This window comes from Lathamus discolor, chromosome 2 (assembly GCF_037157495.1).
Source record: "Lathamus discolor isolate bLatDis1 chromosome 2, bLatDis1.hap1, whole genome shotgun sequence".
Taxonomy (NCBI): domain Eukaryota; kingdom Metazoa; phylum Chordata; class Aves; order Psittaciformes; family Psittacidae; genus Lathamus; species Lathamus discolor.
In genome coordinates this window covers 30646197-30666565 of record NC_088885.1, presented here as the reverse complement: position 1 = coordinate 30666565, position 20369 = coordinate 30646197, and the positions used below count along the sequence as shown (strand labels likewise).

General features: G+C 36.2%; 1 protein-coding gene across 1 annotated transcript in view; it reads right to left on the bottom strand.

The window, feature by feature from the left end:
- The window catches only part of HDAC9 (histone deacetylase 9), a 457613-nt gene that overhangs the window by 109215 nt on the left and 328029 nt on the right, over positions 1-20369 (bottom strand). The window contains exons 14-15 of the mRNA XM_065666283.1: positions 18830-18950; positions 13872-13921 (exon numbers count right to left, since the gene is read on the bottom strand). Coding sequence (XP_065522355.1) covers positions 13872-13921; positions 18830-18950 — 171 coding nt within the window. The remainder of the gene's footprint in view (positions 1-13871; positions 13922-18829; positions 18951-20369) is intronic.

Sequence of the window (20369 nt, the reverse complement as noted above, 5' to 3'; positions counted from 1 at the left end):
AAGCTTCTGTTCCTAATTTCTAAAAAAAAAAAAAAAAAAAAGGGGGGGGGGGGCGCGAGGAGAAGGAAAAAGAAAATCAAGTAATTGGAAATGGATGCAACTGCTACTTGACTCTGGAGGTTCTGAGGAATTTCTCTGATTAGTCATTTGAAACAGAAAGAAGCTTGATCTTCTCTACACCTGTCAAATGTCTTCGACATTACTGTTACAATAATATTATATTTCAAGCTACTAAAGTGATCTTATTTTTCAGCATACTGGACCTGAGTTTTTTGTTGTTTTGATTAGTTTTATGCGCATGCAGTATATCTAATGAAAATAGTTTGCATTCACAATAGAGCTGAATAAGAAGACTGGATTTTGCTTGCAAAGTTTAGAATAGTAATAACATCACAGTTTTCATCTGAGAAACTAAAAATGTTGTACAACACAAGCACCATCAGCTTGATATGGGGTGATTTATTATATTTGTTTTGCAGGTTGGTAGCTTGAGATTTAAATAAATTAAGCAGCTTTCCTGAAGACACAACAAATCCATAGGTAACAAAAAAAATTACAACAAGAAATGAAAAAGAAGCCAAGTAGTAAAGAAAAAATAATGATGTATTTAACATTAGGCAGATCTTCAAGTTGTCTCTCTATTGCTTTAAAGCAACTATGAATGAATTTTCATCTTTAAAACAAGTAAGGCGATAAATAAGTAGAGGTCATTGGTTAAATCAATATAATCAAACCATAATAAAGTTTGAAAAATGCTGTGTAGAACTTTAAATAAAGAAGTATCAACAAGAGGGCTAAGAGGGAGTACTTCCTTACCATTTTTATGGCTAGCAAATTAAGGTTAGCATGAAGGAGTGGCTGATGAAAATGATTCAATGGCAGCTGCTTGGTACACTAGGGCACGATCAGGAGCCTGCATCCTCAAAGGGACTATGATTCATTTCCAGGAAGGCTGATTAAGTTAAAATTGTAACCACAGCTTGAGAGTACACACCCTTCAAGACAGTTGTCTGCTCTGACACATGAGACGGCAGTCTCTCCAGCCGCCTGATGCTGAGTATTGGCCAGGGTACGGCATTTATCATTTTCTGCTTTCAACTGAGTGTGAGGAGACTGAGCTGGGACAATAAGACCAAATGTCTTCCACTGAAAAATTTCCCTTAGACCACTTCAATGAACGTTACCTAATTTTACCCTGACTGGAAGTAAAAATGGGCAATCGGGAAGCAAAACAGTGTTTCCTGAGGAATTTTCAAAAATGACCACCTGAATGTATACAGGAAATTTGGGATACTTCAGCTGATCTCCTGGGCATGGTACATGTAATGAATCATAAACTCTCAAAGCCAGGGGAAGGCAACTGAAGCTCCATACCTTAGTGCACAGTTATAATACAAGAAAACTAACATAAACAGATGACTAATTACCCTGAAAAGGCACAGCATTACAAGAGTAGATGTCAAATTTTGTTTCATTTTCATGCAAAATTAAGACTGAATTTCTGAGGAACATTGCATGAAGAACAACTTTGAAGAACTTTTCATCACACAGCCAATGCTTTAGCTGTAATGACTGGAAAATGCCATCTCACTCCATTTTATATCTGTTACTTCTATGCATTGCCTTAAATGTTTCAAGTGTTTAAACAGAGATTTTCTTTTAGTGTTACTCAATGTTTACTTTGCAAATTGCTATTGAAATGCAGTGATATAAATGGCAGACCCATTAGAATTACAGCTACTAGCTGGCCCAGTTGTCAAGCTGTATATGAAATGCAGCTATGTAAAATCCTACTATATATGATTTTCTTTATTCCTGTGAGATGAAATGGCTGGATTTTATACAAGTAAAGGGAATAGGATTAGGCACTGTGGTTTCTGGTTCTAGTTCATGTATATATCGTATATATCTGACAGTGTATCTAGATGCTGAGTATGCATGAATTTTTGACAAATGTGAAGCTTTCTGAATCACAGACTATGAAAAAGATGAAATTTTATGAGATTGTTTTTATTCTGCAAGTGCTTTGAAGCGGCCAAAGAATTCAGTTAAAGCCCTATCTTGATTAGGATTTTTTTCAGATAAAGTTCAAAATTTATGTAAAATACAGCATTTGTAGCTTAAATGTAACACAGAATCTTCGGGGTATTTTTATATATATTTTCATTTAAGAGTTCTTTAAGAAAATTGGCAGGGTAGGAAAAGGTTCTGAATATTTAACCAAATAAAAAAGAACATTTTTAAAGCATCAAAATGTCACTTTTTAACTATGAGCATACTACACATTTCTTTATCAAAAATCCTATCACTGCTGCAGCTCTTCAAAGAAGGATTGTGCATGATAATGCCAAGAGCCAGAAAACACGAGCTCTATTTTAACGCTGACTTTCTAACACACATATGGATTTACTTCGCTCCGAGTTTCCTGCATGAGCACTGTAGGCTGTAGGCTTTTTCAAGCACATCTAGTGTAGCTCAATCATTGGCATGTGTAGCAAAGCTAATACTCTGTAAAGCTACAGATGATAGAAATTAAGCTACCTGTCCCTGAAGTGGATGTGGAGGCATTAAATAGAAGGCAATGACTTAAGTGAAAAGAAATGTAGGCAACTTTTCCTGACTGAATGCAACTAGTATTTCAAGCCCTGTGTGCAGAAATTCCCTGCTTTGCACTGTGAAAAGAACTCGATATGATTGTTTCCTCAAGAAATATCTATGTGATAACTTGACTTTCACAATGAAGACTTTAAACACAGCTAAAAAAAGCTAAGCCTTGCAGCACAGACATTTCATCAGATAGAAAGCTTGTACCATAACCCCTCATGGATGGAATATTTCTTATTAAGGAAGATGGACTAGAAAGTTTGAAAGTTACCAACTCCTCATTCCATGCTTAGGCAGTGGCATGTGTATGTGAAGGTGGAGAGGAAGGATATCGAAATGCATCTAAGAGAGATTTTGTACTTAAAAGGCCCTTCTGAAATCACCACATTTGCTAAAACTGAAATGTTACTTGTTACCTGCTATTTATGTTACCTGGAACCTACCTCAGACAGGGAAAAAAGTAGCATGAATAATAATACTAAACAATTTTTATAAGAAATTTGTAACTGCCCTTTGTTTGACTTGTCATTTCCCCTGCTAGGGGACCTACTCACTCCTCCTTCACTTAAGTCCTTTTTCCCTTGGAAACCTGCTGGGATGTGCTTAATGCTCATTGGGTTCACTAATGTTCTGCTGATGAGAGATAATGCTCACAGTCTGACACACACTTCCATTTTTCACACCCTGCATGGTGTATTCATCTGTGTGAATTATTTCTCTTTCTTAAATAATTATTGTAAACTCAGACATTCCCTTAAATACACAGCCACTGATAACTGTATGCAATATAAAAAAGAGTCCAAGTTCTTGCTTTGAGATGGTTCTGACAAAGCATCCTAGAGCCTGCCCTCTCTCTCACATGCACACGTGTACACACAGTTTGCAATTTAGCATAAATCCAGCTTCCGCAGTGGGATTCTGATTTCACTTCTTAGAGGAATTAAAAATATACTGAATCACTTATCCAGATTCTCTGCACAAATGCTGCCATCATAAAAATCAAGACCAATCCTCCTAGAGTTATCACATGTCCCTGACAGAGATGCTCTACTTTTTCTTTCCTCTGAGAATTATTCAGAAATGCAGTCTGTCGTTTACCTGTTCATAGAAACCTGACGTGCAATGATCCTTTGATAGCATTGATTGTGTTCTATGTGTACAATATCCTGGACAGCAAGCTAAAAAGTAGAAGTTCTTTACAGTCCTTTAAAATGATTCTTTGTCCTTTCCTTAAAGAGAAGAGTTTGGACTCAGTTGCCCTTGGATGGAAGTTAATTCAGTATGCATTCCAGATGGATACATTTCAACACAAATCTGGAGAAAATACTGCATTAAAAATAAAAATAAAAATCTGTCCTTTGATATAAGTAGTTATAAAACTGAGAAGTAAATAAAATATAGTCAGCTAACAACAGTGTAGCTATACACAGTGAAAGAACTAATGAAGAAAACTGTGAGAAATAATATAGGAGAGTACAGACCTCCTCAGTGATACTGCAATTTAGTAAAACTTGTGTATTACAGACCAAATTCCTGTGTCTTTAGCTTTAAAAGCATTTGGAGTCTCACGCTCTTCTACTGTGCCAGAGCAAACATGTTTCCCTCACTGGTTTTTTTTTTTTTTCTTTAGCTCTCTGGCATGAAAATAGAAATTAAATATTTTCCTGAAGTGTTGTAACCTCTAAAAATTATGTGTGGCAGTTTGCTATCACTTCCAGCAAGGAGTCTGTCGTTCTTGGAGACAACTGGTGCCAGCAAATGCTAGCACAGAAGTTTGTAATGCTTTGCTTCTGACCATGAGCTGTGCAGCTTCCCAGGTGCCATGCTCATAGCTCTCACCTCCTTACTCCTACAGATGTCCTGGTGATCATTCATCACCTCCATGATTTCCACTGAGAAGCAAAAGATCCTCAACATGCTTCTTAGCTGCTGTTTCATCTCACCATGACTAAAGAAGCGAAAGTGTGCACATCATCTCCAAGGAACAACCTGTAATGAACAGCCTGTCAGCCATGTCTGTTGTTAAGGAACAAAGGAGAAAAAGTTTGCATGGCTGACGTCTTTTCCATAAATCCCACGTACAGGAAGTGTGTAAAAACAGGCTACTTCAGGAAAAATATGAACAGTGAGCTTCTTTTATTTTTACTGCTATTTTACAGCTGTATCAGATATTGGCTCTGTCAAAGGCATTTCCAGTTGCTTTAATCTAAAATGTCTGCCACAGAGAATATCATCTTCTCATACTTTCTTGCTTACCAGTATGTTTTATAAAAAAATTGTGAAGGGGTGTGATCTTTAGGCTCTAGTGGGATGAATAGTTCAAAGGATCATCACAAATCATTGCTTAAACAAAAAAATGGAATTCACTTGGGTTTGCGTTGGCTTCTCTGTTGTGTTTGAATAATCCCAGTAGGAGAATTTATCAGCAATAATGTTAATGAACTTCTGTACAGAATTTTAGATGCTACTAATTCTGACTCCAAAAGCTTCTTCCCAGGCAAGAACAAGGAATGTGGCTAATACATGTACCCACTCTATGTAGAATATTTAGCATCTTTCAAGTTTTACCTGTCAATAGTGATCTGACTTGTATAGCTATTATAATCACGGCCAGTTTTTCAGAAAATACTCAGTAAAAAGTTCTACATAAAAATTAATAATTTAATACCTAGTAAAGTTACTGAAGGTGGTAGTCAGCCACTGAAAAAAATGCAGCACCCCTATTTGTGTGCAAATGGAATTCACCTTAAGGTTTGTAAAAAGCAAGTAAATATGTGAGCTCTGTATTAAAAAATAAATAGCTTTGCATTCAAATGAGAATCAGAAAAGTCAGGCTACGTCAATCTGAAGCCTGAATAGAGCAGTTTCTTGAGAAAACATAGTTTGGTTTGGTTATTCTCTTAAACTTTTACAATAGGCATTCAGAATCTCTGGGTCTTACAAGTCATACATTATTCACCCTAAAGGTTCTCAAAACCTTAGTGAAACAGTGATGAGTGGATCATAGGTAGGGGGAATGGAGGGAGGATAGCATGGATTAGATGTGGATTAGAACTTGTTTTTAGAAAAAACTCATAAATAAAACACTTAGGCCCAGATTCAAGTCTCAGATATGTGGTGTATTTCACCAGATGCTTGTAAAAAATGTTACTGCACTTGCAGACCTAGCACTGAGTACTCTATTAATTTAACTTGACATTTGTTTTAGTATTTAATGGATTAGTGTGTGAAAATGCTGTGCGCTGCCTCCTTATGTTTGAACATGCAGTTTCCAGGAGTTCATGGACAAATAGATAGAACAATGTAAAGTTGGTAGCAGTGCATAGCTATAGAAAATACAACTCTTACGTGCAGAGTTTAAGCCTGATTTCTTAAAAGTTTTTTAGCAATACATAGTATTTCACCCTACTTCTTAGATGTAAATTATGTTGGAGGTCACCTAACACCTAGCTATGCTAGAAACTCGTGTTTATTCAGACAAGCAACATTTGAACATTTCCCCTTCAGAGAGCTTTTCAGTCCACCTTGGGGGCTAAATTCTATCAATAAACGCGTCTTTTTAAAATGAAAATGTGAATTTTGCTTTAGTTACAGATTTCCCATCAAATCCATATGTGTGTGTGTGTGATTAAATCTGGGGAGAGTGAATAGTATTAGTAAATTGTATATGGTACTATTCCACTATTTACATTTAACATGTGTGTATATATACATATAATGTTTCATATACTGTCGAATAAGAAGGCTTCTTTGCATAATGTTGGCCTTTGGCAACACAGTAGTTTTTAGGAAATGCACACAATGAGGTAAGACATTTAATTATTTGACTTTGAGGTAGTTCATTAACTTCACTCTAATTGTATGTGTTCCATGAGCTGTATCTTTGTTTACAATTTTAATCTGGGCTAGTACCAAGAAGAGGTTCTCTGTCAAAACGGGCAAGAAAAATGTATCTGAGGGACCAAATTCTGTTTTTGATGAATTGGCAGATTACAACTCCTGAGCTTTCTATGCTTGCCTGCTGCAAGTAAGAGAAGTCTGGGAATATTCTAAAATATTCTGTTGTGCCTGCAGCAATGCCAAGGAACTATCTTTCTTGGTTGAACAGTTTCACCTCTCACTGGTATAAGCATCAAGCTCTGTGGTGGATGGCACAGGGCCACTTCAATGCCATGAAAGGACAAAAATGGGACAAAATATCTGTCCTTCCCAGTTAAGAGATATTTTCCTTTTTTGTAGCCATGTTATTGACATGCTAAATGTGGTGTCCCCTCACTGCATAGAGATGAGATGCCGTTGCACTTTTCAGATCCAGAAATGAAGTCATTATACCTCAGTAAAGGATGAATATCTATTTCCTGCTCTGATCATCCAGATTCATGTTATTACACTTTTACATTTCTATTTTTTCTAAATTAATGTACCTAAAAGTAGGAACTTGGTTGCTTCAAGTTACTATCAATGAAAGAAATCAAACACCTCTAGTCAGTTCTGATTTTAGGTGGACTGACTCCTGCTTTACTACTGAACATGGCTCTATAACGGCTACATAGACAAGTGAGGGTGGTCAGAGTCCTGCTTTGGCTGTTTCGTTAATTTGTCTAAAATTAAGTATGTGAAGCTGGACAAGTGAGTCTTCAGGGAACTTTGTTGTTCTGAACTAAGTAATTGTGCAGGTTTTATCTCATTTCCCTATTTCTTCTTTAGTTTGCACATGCAAGGAAGCTTTGAGCTTGTCAGCTAGAAAGCCTACAATTCTCTATGTGTAAGAGAATTTGACTAAAGTGTAAAGTCAATTGGCCCGTTCCTACAAAACATACACCACTGAAACAGTTGTCTCTCATGAACTGACAGAACTGATGGGTTATACCACCTAAAGAGTGTGTTTAACAGTGCAACTAGGAGTTCATTACACTGTTGTTCCTTCATCCTGTGAATAGCCTAAATAGATTTACCTGGAACTGCACTAAGTGACTGAGCATGCAGACCCTTGAAGGCTGTGGGATGACCAACCTCTACTCGTTGCTCCAGTCCGACCCCTACTAGCCTCTAAGTTGTGCCTTGAGGGGATACCAGATGGCCTTTTTGATCTCATATATTGATGAGCTCTGCAGAAAATATCACACAGTCAAGGCTGTGTAATTGTGAGTCCAAAATAGTTGTGCAAAATATATTGATTAAACTATAATGCATCTGTGAGATTGTTTTCGTTAAATTTTGGCTTTTTTTTAGGGATGATGTAGCTGCCAGAGAGGCTTAGGAGGTAAACAAGTTCTTTATTCCTAGAAGTCTCTCACAACCTGCTCCAAAATGTTGTAACTGGCAAATTTCAGTAGGTTAATAAGATGAATCATGCAAGTAGTTTAAATTAATAGATGAATATTGGCAGCATAGTGTATTAATAATTTCACAGTGGAAGACATCATACTGAGTAGATGTTCTTCTAGGAATAAAAGACTGCTTTCCCCAAACCAGAAAACAGACATATTTTCTGGGTGATACCATGAAAGCATTATACCCATGTTGGTACAGCCTGGGATATAGGGGACAAACAGAAGTTAATTCTAACATATGTCTGGATGTGATATTTCAGTGTCCAAATCATAGGCAATCTGGCTTCTTCACAGCCAGATTTGCATGCAGATAGGAGAGACCCCTAGCAGCTTGGAGGCTAATATCTGCTACAGGAGACAATGCCATCTCCAATACTTTCTTAATTTTCATTGTACCACGGTAATGGCTGGTACCATTAGCTTTTATACAAAAAAGAGGAATGAAGGGTCATAATATGTAAAGGCTAAAAATTATTCCTGGGCCAAGATGAGAAGATCAAGTTAAAAATGAAAAGCAGCAGAAAAAAAGTTTGTTGCCTGGATGACTTACTAAATTTGTATACTAGTGAAATCTTGCCTTTCTTATTGCTTTTCTTTCTGTGTGGTCAGGACAAAAAGTAGTAATATCCAACTACCACAGCAAGGAGTGCCAGGAAGAAATTTAACATTCAGAAAATATGAATATTTTGCAAGTTTTGTAAGAAGAGATATTTTACAGCTTTAAATTTATTTTCTTAATTATTACAGGCCATATTTTTTCTGATATGAAAGATCTAAGCTACACTTCAGTTAATGAAACAAAGCCAGCAGTTAATGAATCAAGACCAATTTATCCCAGCATAAAATCTCATCTCAGTTTTACAGCCATAACAGCAAAATTAGATGAAATGCAATGGACTGTCCGTAATATGTACAAGACATTCTCAGCCGTTCAGATGGCTCAATACTTAGCCCATGAACCACTTTGTTCAGCTTACTAAACATTTATCCTGCTAACATCTGATTTCTTGCAGGATGGTGTTCTCCTCCAGATCCTCCTCCTGCAATTTAAAGATCTGACTTTACACATTACAGGTTTGAAGCAGTGTCTTTTGAGGGTTTGGGGAGAGCAGGGGGAATTGGATAACTGCCCAATTTCATATGATAAAAGTGAAATTCTCTCCTGTCTGCAGGCCAGTCCCCAGGGAACAACGTATGAAACCCAAACTTATATAAAATCATATCCTGTTTGCAAACATCATATTCCCTTTGCTTCTCAGTAATCTGGACCCATAAACCCCAGCACAGCTTGAGAGCCCATTCCTCATCTAAACAAATGCCATAAGCTCCTTTATACTTTTACAACCATGTCAGAAAATAATATTGACTGCCAATAGTGATGTGATTGGAGTTGCCTCCTCTGAGCCATAAAAGAAGCAGTCTGTTATCAATTTCTCTAAATGCATCAAGGGAATTATGGGTCGGTTCAGTTCCAAGTTATAAATGACAATTCAAAAGCCGCGGAAGTGTTTGAAGCTGGGAGCTGATGATGAAATTATCATAAAAGCCTGCTCTTCTTTTGCTTTTGTGGGTTTTTTTGCCTATCAACTAGACAAAAAAATATGGCTGAGAAATGGCTTCAAGATTTCTTCACATAGCAGCAGGTCAAACAGGCAGGAAAACAATCACTATTTTTAGTGACAGGCTGAGGCAAGGAGATGAAACTTACTCCCATTAAAAATAGATTTCTGCTTCTCTTATTGTCATTTTCACAGCACAACAGAAAGGGGGTAATTGCAATAGATGGATGCACTGATCAACACTTATACCTCTAGTGGCTGTTTGCAAATGAAAATGTGGAATACTCTGATAATCCATAGAACCAAAAAGTAATTTGTGATTATTCTCCCATTTGGCCACTTCACCTGTAATCTACCCCCCTCTCTTGGAAAATTTTTCACATTCCAAACCTCTGACCAGCTGCAAGAAACCATCTCTTCTTATTAAAACTGCTGGCCATAGACCTGATAGTCTCTCTACACCACCAGGAATTTCATCCCCCCAGTATCGGAATTCTTTAACAACAGTTGGTTCTGGAACAAAGTTAAGCTTGAAAAAAGAATGAAAAGCATTATTGTAAGAGAGGTCCCATACTTCAGTGGTTGTTATACTGCTGGCCCTGAATAGTGCTCTGATAAAAAAATTAACCATCATTGAAAGAAAAACCTGCTTTGGGCAAATTTAGGAGGTTAGATTTAGATGACTATTTTTTTTTTTTTCATGATCTTTGATGTTTTTTCTATTTGTCAGTATGAAACAGCTTTGTGATCTTAGATAAGAGAGCTAATTATATATATAATTATAGTTTCTTATAAAACTGTAAAGTTTATTGTTTAATTTCTTCTGAAAGTCTAACATATACAAACCCAAATTTGCCAATGAACCTGACATAATCAGTGCCTGTCACTGCTTGAAATAAAATTCATATGGATGAAAAATTATTACAAAATCAGGAAATAGTAGCTTTACATGCATTTTGCACTGGTAAAAAAGATTTATAGCCATGATGGAACAGTATCTGAAAACATTAGTTATGAATACTGCCTCTTGTTTGCTTCTCAGAATTCTTGTGAAAAAAACCTTTCTTTTACCATAACTGTAATTAATGTCCACAGAAGAGGACCTCTGATTTTGACTTCAGTTTATTGGTGCTGTTAGAACAGAGACAACAACAAAATTAATAATATAGCAGAATTCAGGATTAGGAGGTTAGTTAGAGCTTTGTGAACAATGCAAGCCATCCCAAACTCTTGTCAATATAGTCTTTATAGCCTGTCAGCTGATCATGCTTTCAATGCCTGTGAAGTCCTAGGTTCCAGTCCTTGTTCCAAGAGCAGTTTCCATTTTGTCCAGGGGTACCTTCATATAATACATATTCTTTTTGTGGAGCATGGAATTACAGGTAGGACTTCACATTATTTATAAATGTATTATAGGTAGATCATAGCCTCAGATACATGGGCTTTATCCCACTTATGTTCTTACTGGTGCAATGTTCTTTCCAGCCCTGGCACAGCTTCAGCATGTGGTGTGAGGGTCCTGAACCAGAAACAGTCTATAATCAGTTCGGTGATAATAATCATCTCCACTAAGAGATGAGGGCTCTGATATTAAATCCAGCCAGGCAGTGGAGAGAAATGAGCCCAGGTTTCCCACCTGTGTGAGTAGTCTAACCGCTAATCCGTTTAGTAATAAAAGAGCTGTATAATAACAACCAGCAAGGTCCCCATAGGGTTAGAAGACAATAGGATCAAAGAGCTCTGAAAACTATCATTCAAGAGGCAGCCATAAAGTCTCCTGTGAGAATGGAATTAATTTTTTTCTTAATACTTTCTCACTGTATTCTTTAGCAAGCAAGAAAATAAATGAGAACAAAAGTCTAAAAAAAATTAATTCTTCCATCCGTCCTTAAAATCTCTGTGTGAGCTATTCTTACTGCTTTATATTGATTACTGTTTTATAATCCTCAATGAAGTTGAAAACTACTAAGTAGCAATGCTGCTTCTTTCTTTCTACCATTATTTTTTGAAACTAACCTTAAGAATTACTTTCCACACAGTTTGAAGCAGCTCCCTTTCCCAGAGCTCATCTTAGCCAATAGACAGCTAAATATCACTGAAAGAGAGTTCCTAATCTGATTATTTACCTTTGAAAGAGGTCATAACCCGTTCCTTTAAAAGAGCCCCACAGCAAGCCTGACAATAATAATAAGTAGAAAGGCAAACCAACTAGAAAAGAAATAAATAAAAGATCCATTTCTACAACATGCTCTTTAATCCAGTTTCCATAATTTTAAATAAAAAAATAAAGCAAACAGACTCAAAAAAAGTGTAGATAAATTTAAATGCTTTAAAAATTAATTTATACTGAGCATTTCTGACGTGTTAGATTTAAAACATACATTCACTGGTAGAGGGATTTCAAAGCACATTTCTATTCACAATTTTTAATACTGCAATTACTTGTTTCAAAGAAAAATTTTATGATCTTTAAAGCATACCACAGTCCTATTTACTTTCCAAAGCCCTAAAAGAGGTTTGTCAAGAAAGTTTACATGAGCTCCTCTTTACTCAGAAGCCTAACATCCTTTCTCAACTTTACTGATAATCTTGCTCAATTTTCTCTAAACTTCTTAATAACTGCAACAATGGTGTGAAAAAATCACCTTTTGTTTTATACTGAAATATGTGCATATAAGCATGTGTGTGTACATACATGTCTACACGTCAATGTGTAATGTTAGCTGATCCTCATACAGAAATGACCCCCAAGCTGCTAGTCACTAAGTTCCAAATTTTAGGCAGAATCATCAGTAAGCTAAGTCCACAGTAGAGAAGTTGGAATGATTACCACTCCTGATTCTTTCTTCATTAACTAATAGCTCAGTAATCCTCAAAAGTTACTAAATATTTGAAAGCTAAAATGGAATTTTTCTTTTTTGAGTGTTAAAACCTTACAAAATCAGTAATTTTTGTCAGGTATCTCATAATAAAAAAAACTTTGAAACAACCCATGCTATAAACAAGACTAGAAGACAGTCTGAGAAAGTTGGGGCTGTTCAGCCAGGAGAAGAGAAGACTGCGTGGAGACTTCATAGCAGCCTTCCAGTATCTAAAGGGGGCCTACAAGGATGCTGGAGAGGGGCTCTTCATCAGGGAGTGTAGTGATAGGACAAGAGGTAATGGGTTTAAACTTAAACAGGGGAAGTTCAGGTTGGATATAAGGAAGAAATTCTTTACGGTGAGGGTGGTGAAGCACTGGAACAGGTTGCCCAGAGAAGTGGTAAATAGTCCCTCCCTGACAGTGTTCAAGGCCAGGCTGGACAAAGTCTTGGGCACCATGGTTTAGTGTGAGGTGTCCCTGCCTATGGCAGGGGAGTTGGAACTAGATGATTTTAAGGTCCTTTCCAACCCAAATCTTTTTAAGATTCTATGTTATGGAATTTATCCTTTGTGAAGGAAAAAAGTAAGTAAAACTTTAGAATGTTGCATTGGAAGTTGACCTCCAGAGATTGTGTCTTTATTCCTGCATACACAGAAACAGTGAAAGGGAACTAAAATGTATATGCATCATCCAGCCAGCCCATTGATACCTAGTAATATCATCATTTCACTTTGATATTACTGACATCAGTAAATAATGGACCCAACTGGACCAAAAGTGTAGAATATTTTTCTGTAAAAAAAAAAAACCCTGTATGTGAAAATTATTTCTCCCTGGTATTATCTTTTCTATAATTTAATAGGAGCATGATACCAATATCAGTATAAATTCTTCATTCTCCATGGTTTTCAATAATTTAGATTAATTCTTTTATATAGTGTTGCAAAGAATTTTTGCTTGCAGTTTTTTGTTTGCTGTGTCCTAATACTCACAAGCTTGTACTTTAGAATGAATCTGTTTCAAAACAAGACATAAAGCTCAAATAAGTTATTAGTTTAACAACACCCAAGTTACTGGGTAGCAGTTATTGAGCGCTTTTCATGCTGTTAGCTTTAGTAATATATTTTCCTTTCTGAAAAAGATGAAGCTATATTTATTTATCAACAGTACACAAAACAGCTTCTCCAAAGCTCATTCTGCTCTAACAATTACACCTATATTACTTTCCTCAAAAAAAAGAGCTCATGTAAGAAAACCCAAGTGGGACAATGAAGAAATGTACACATTATCACAGAATATGTTCTTATCTAATTGTTACATTTGCTTACTGTAATGTACTGTTTTTCATGTCCTTGAAAAAAAATTGTAGTAGCAGATCAGGTTTCATCTCTACAGATTTTAACAGCTTCTGAAGACTTTGAACTGATAATGCAATAGTTCTAAGGAATTCATGCGTGAGTACATATGTTGTGTGCTGTCCCTCTTGCAAAAAAAACCCAAACGTGTACTTACCCCAAGTCCCCCACAAGGCAACAAGGAAAAGAGTTTTTGAGACACATTTCCTATATATTAAAGAAAAAAAGAAACAATGAGCATCATTTATCAAAAAAAGACATTTGAATACTGGAACAGTAAGCACTCTTTAGTGTAATTCAGATTTTGGTATCACACAATGAAAATGACAGATATTAGAATAAAAAATATTAATAGTATTTTGAAAGCAAATCAGCCATGGGATATTTAAGGCACTCTTTTGCAACAGTGACAAATCTTAAGATTGGTAAGCCATAGTTTCAAAGGAGTATAATGATCAAATCTCCACAGAAAGTCACTCTGAGCTAGGGCAACTAATCATCCTGATACTTGTAGCTGATAAGCAGCTTGTCTAAGCTAGTCATCTCAGATTCTTCCAGTCTGTGGAATGAGGAAATTATCTTTACCCAGCCTAAACCAATGCAGTGAATTATGCTTGAGGAGTGGCTGTTTTTTTTCACTGAACAGAGGGAGCCTCATTAAGCTTATATGAAACTGAAAACTAATTTCTTAACTTCATCTCTCAAAAAACGTTTCTCCTTTGAAAATCACAGCCTTTCTCTGTCTGTTCAAAAATGCTGTTCTCTTTATTAACGTATCATCAATGAATACATTAATATTTCACAAACATAAAAAGCAATACTATTTGTTTAAGTATTGCTCAGTAAATACATTCTACTAAATGGAATAAAAATAGGCTTAAGAATCTAATTTCTAGCTTGCTCTGCTCTGTATATTAGATGATGTGATAGGGTTTATCTTATATTTGTACTCACTTTTTATTCATTCATGGTTTTTTTTTTTTTTTTTTGTATCACTAAATTCACTGTTTGTCTTGATAAGGACAATATGAAAACCAGGTAAGGATCTCAGTATTTGATGCAGTTCCTATCCCAGTGTGTAATCTGATCCTAAGGCAGCTGTGGAAAAGAACATAAACTTTTTCCCTGCCTTATCACCAGAACTGGCTTTGTAACTTTGCCATCTGGAGGAAACATTAGATAGTGAATCACTCAAGTTACCTAGAGGAGCCACCCATTGTTATGGAAGGGGTGAATGCTGCAGTTACTCATGTTTAGCAGGTGCCAATGAAATGCATAAAGAGAATTGCAAGGCATCATCTTTGAAGTACAAGAGACCAGACTGCAATGTCTGAGATGAGGAAAGTGCTTTGCACTTTGAGTAAAATCCAAGACGCATTTTTAACGGACAAGAGGCCTTTGATCAGATTGATAACAGACTTTGCAGAACAAGGAAAACATTGAGATTTCATGAAGAGAACAGTGGGGAAAGCTTCAATTAGGGGAGAGTAAGTCCATCACTTAGCTAGCCTCACAAAATGAAAAGAGCTCACAACACAGCCATAAATGAAAATCAGCAACAAAAAGCAAACCCTGAAAATTAATCAAACAGAATTTCTCATGATGTTTGGAGTTGATATTCCAGCAGAACTTGGTACATAGCAGTCATTTTCCAGTTACACCCTTCCACACCCCAGGGTACCTCCATGATAATAATCATAAAAATGATATTAGGATAGTTCAAGTAAGATGGAAGAGAAATTTTAATTAATAATACTTTTTCTGGCTTTGTCTCATGACAGAATTTGTAGCTATCAACAACTTACTTGAGAAAAAATATCTTTTAGATGAGATTTAGTAGAACAATTGACTGATAGAGCTAGAAAAATTATCCAAGATTTGCACTCTAAAATTCCAGCCCACAAAGGCAGTAGAAGCTGGTTATTCGAATTAGGTGCTCAAGAACCCATCACTGACTAAGGTCAGGGCCCCTACAGAAGTCAAGGAAACTGCTTAGGAGGTTGGCAATTAAGGACTGAGAGTCTGACAAGCAGGAAAAGTGATCTGCAAAAACTCTCTTTCAGAAAAATCAACAAATTTAAAAGTATGTTCAGTTATAAAAAGGCACAGTTTAGGGGACCTGATTGTTTTCAGTATCATCATTCAGGAATGAAGCCATTTCCACCAAGTGTTCATTTTTTCACTAACTTGTAATTGCAATTGCACAGATGCTCTGTGAATGGATCTTTTAGTTGTACTCTAAACACTGCCTCACAGTCACAGATGTGTTGACAGCTTATTTCGAACTTTTACAAACTTTTAACTTTTGGAAACTTGATTTTTTAGAAACACTTTCTTAATTATGGTTGAAGAGGGAAAAAGCAAATAAATTTGTAAGACCTGTTTGATAACTGCTCTGCCCTTGAGCTTATTCAAAGAGATTTGAAAGGTTTTCTTCTGTCACAAGAAACCACAGGGTGATGTGATACATAGCCTGCATATTATTTTCCTTCAGGTCAAGACAATGTACTGCAACATAGTACCACACTGAAATACAAGCAGTAAAAAAGCTTAACTACGCAATCATGTAGAAGTTGAAGTGATCATTTATTTACAGTAGCTGCATTTGTAGGCCCTGATGCAGAGAAAATAAAACCAAGAGTTCAAGCCAGTTTATGCTCTGAAACCACTAAGAATATGGGAATGATAACTGTGTGCATAATTCTCACTGATTTCAGTCGTTTCAGCTGTTTTGCTTTGCAGTCTTCCAGAACAGAGCTTTTTTCACAAAAAAAACCAACACTGAAATAAACATTTATTGACAAGTAGCACATTTCTAGCCCTAGTCTTACTTAAATCTCATTTCTGCTCATAGCTGCTTCAGACAAAGCAGATGTACTCATATACCCTCTCTTCTGAACAGGGAGAAGGAGCAAACACTTTTCTAGAACACAAGTAGAGAAGAAACTGCCACTGTCTTCTTAGGTGGGCAGAGGAGTAAGGAAAGGTCCTCCTTTTCCTTAGGATGCAAAGCCATAATTTTATGGAACAATTTCTGTAGGAAAAAAAAAGCACTTTCATTGAAATAGAAATGTTTTATGAGATGATGTTGCTATTGATGACATTTTTTTAAGAAACATTTCCTTTAGATTTTTCTCCTTTGCTACACATCATTTTGAATTTCTACACTATACCAAGATGTTAATTTTAATGTCAGGATTCGTTTGGTTCAACCTCACTGAACTGGGGACAAGGGAAGGTGAAACAGTCACACTGCATTTTGTGAAAATGTAAGAGACAGTTAAGTTCCTTTACATAAGAGTCTGGAAGCCCGAATGATTAGTGCTTCCAGCCAAAAACCAGGCACATGCAAAAACATGTGGGAAGGGTGTTTTATTGACTGTTGTCTTGGTAAAAGGCCATATGAGATGCAGCAACATCCTAGAAGCAGAGACAGAAGAGGGCAATAAGCCAAGTATACACTCCGAATATATGCTAGGAGTGGGATCTTGATATAAACTTAGAGAGTAAATGTTTCGGACTAAGTGTCAAATAAAAAAGGCAAAGAGTGTCAAGTAAAGAACTGGGTAACGAAATGGCTTTCTGAGACTGGGTAAACAAAGATTTCTACATTCTCTGTGCATAGGCAGAAACAGAGAGGATACCTGGGTCAGTTCCTTTTTTCACCTCATAACTGCAGCTACACACTGCATCCCATTTGTTGGTCAACCACTGAGATCCAAATGGGAACATTTGTTATCATTAATATCACAATACATATATTGATAATGTATATTATATTAAATAATGTGAAAATTAAAATGAAATGAATAAAACAAAATAAAACAAAATTTAAATGAAATGTTTGACTATCAAAATTGAACATTTTGACAATGTTGATGAACTCAGAATGTTTCCAAATTTTAATTTTACAGGAATTTACACCTTTATCTTGGAAACGCTTTTGGGGTTTGGTTTGTATTGTTTAATTTTTAAAGTGGGTTTTCCTACCTTGGAAATTCAAGCTCCAGAGAATTTATCTTACTACAAGTATTTTCCAGTTTTGATGTTGCCTTGCCTAAGATGTACAAACCTAGATAGTATTGTGATCAAGACATTGCTCTTACGTGCTCTTATGGCTCACCAAAGTAACAGTCTGCCTTAAAGAAGAAACTCTTAGCATTAGTTTCCAAAGCAAAATAGTTGCTATGTATTACTAAAACTGTGGCAGCATTTCTTTTGATGGCTAGTATCGATTTTGTTTGGGCTAGGTTTCACTACAATTAGGAAAACAGCCACATTTTAGAATAAATGTTATAAAAATAGCTGAAAATTAAAGTGTTTCATCCAGTGTGCTAGGACATAAATGTAGGAATTTCACCCACAGATTATTTCCAAAATGCACTACCTTTTTGTATGTTTCCTTTCACATTCTCTGTAGCAGGTCTGACAGGTAGATCTGCTTCAATGATACACTCATGGCAGAGCTCAGTTCAACCCTACTTTTCTATTATAAAAAATATTCACTGAGCATGGGCTGTGCATGAAGATATTTGATGTGAAAATCCTGTCAGTTTTCTGCTATTCTGTACATCCACAGGTCTGTTTAATATTTTAATGGGTTTTTCCCTCCTGTTACTTAGAAATATAGCATATACTGCATAATGGGAAGGCATTGATATAAAGTTCACTTATTAGCAAGACTTAGGCATGGTATCTGCACTCACCGGGGCTGAAAGAGTTGAAATAAAGCAAATGAGAACAGCAAACAAGCAATTCTGACAAGCAAGTGATTCTAAGCTCTCATTTTCAAATCAAAGAACACAAAAAGATAGAAGACCAACGATGTTCAAAATTGCCATTGACCTCCAACAGAGAACAAATTACAGTAAAGCATTAACACTTGGATGATTTTTGAAGCAAATGAGTAGAAACAACTATTGCTGCTTTCCAGCCTGTGCGTTTTGCTAATCTATATTTGGCTTCCATTGTAACATTCTCCTGCCACATAGCAATGCATTTGGAAAAAGTGAATTTTTGTCACACTGCTTGCCAAGTATTTTAAACTGACACCAGCTATGACTAATGACAGGGCTGGAATGTGCTGTTCTCAGTAGAATAGAGGCCTGTACAGACCTAGGAGTTTCCTGGGGTCCAGCTTCTGTCTGTTCAAGGGGCTGGTGCCATACAGCAGTGAATGATGTTCAGAGTGAACCAGCTGTATTTCCTCCAGACTGGCTTTTCGACCTCGAATTCGCTGAAAGAAAACAGCAGAAGCCTACAATATTCCACTGACAATATTTAGGGAGAGAAAAAAAAAAAAGTAAACGTCCAAAATAACATTTAGTATGATTAATAATGGGCTGAAATTGCATCATGCAGGAATGTGACACTGATTTGTTTATTAAAGTAATGCTATATGAAAAACAAATGTATGTGTGGTTTATCACAAATGCTTCACTTAAGTCTTAGCAGAGTTAATACAGGGCTTCACACATAAGAAAATGAAAATATTCTGATCCTCTTTTCTACACTATGTTAAGAGATACAAACCAAAAGATTAAATATTTCTTAGCTAAGAAATCTGGCTAGAAAAACTGTAGTCTAAAGAGCAAAAACTTGTTCACACCTGTGAGCTACAGCTGTGTTCTGAATAAGGATTAATATTTTTTGCATCACTACTAGGACTTGTGATTTATGCTGCTGGAAAGAAGGTGATCACAGTAAGGACAGCCAGGGAAAAGAAGAAAATTAAAATTTAAATACTTTAATAAAATATTTCTATATCTTTTAATTTCTGAAATGTAAGTAAGTTCAATATCCCAGGATCATTTCTGCTGTTAACACATGCTGACTCACTTGCTTCCTTTTATAAGTGGAGTTTCTCTTTAACTGTTCCTCCAGCCTGTACTCTCCCCACTTAAATCAGTGTTAAAAAAATCTGGGATGTCTTTATATAAATCCATTGAGAATCAACAACTTTAGGAAGGAAAATATAAAAGAAGGAAGAAAAGATAAAGCAAACACTTCCTTATTCAGCAGATCTGTTCCTTGTGTGTATTTGGAGTTACAGCTTGTCATAAAAATATTTACCTCTCTGCTTGTGCTAATGCTGCACAACCTTTGCAGACACGTGAAGCAGATTTTGTTCAGGTTTAGGCATAATAAACATCACTGTCAACAAAGTTCTGGTTCCAAGATCATCTTTCCAGTTGATATTGGATAATGTGGGGGGAAAACAGCCTGTTTTTAAGGTCTGTAGCACTTGGGGCAAAACCTCTTATAATTTAGATTGTGGATCTGTATGAAAGTCAAGGTCTACAGGTAAACAGGTACAGAAGTTATCAAAATAAGAATTCTATTTTTAATAGACTGATTAACCTGCTATAGAAATGCTACACAATTCTAGTTTTCTTAGAGATTAAGTTCTAATTCTTATATCCATCCCCTACACATGCACATCAGAAAGCACCAACCTCTTCACTAAGAGAAGAAAGCAATCTTTTAAATTTTAAAGAGAATGTGCACTGCAAAAGAGAGAAACTGCACAGGGCGGTAAGAATAACCATGTAAAGTTTATATTGAGTTAAGCAGCAGCAGTTTTTTCTGACTAATCAGGAAGAATGTTTCTAGAGTTAGATCTAGATGACTGTGGAACAAGCTCCCCTCAGGGAAA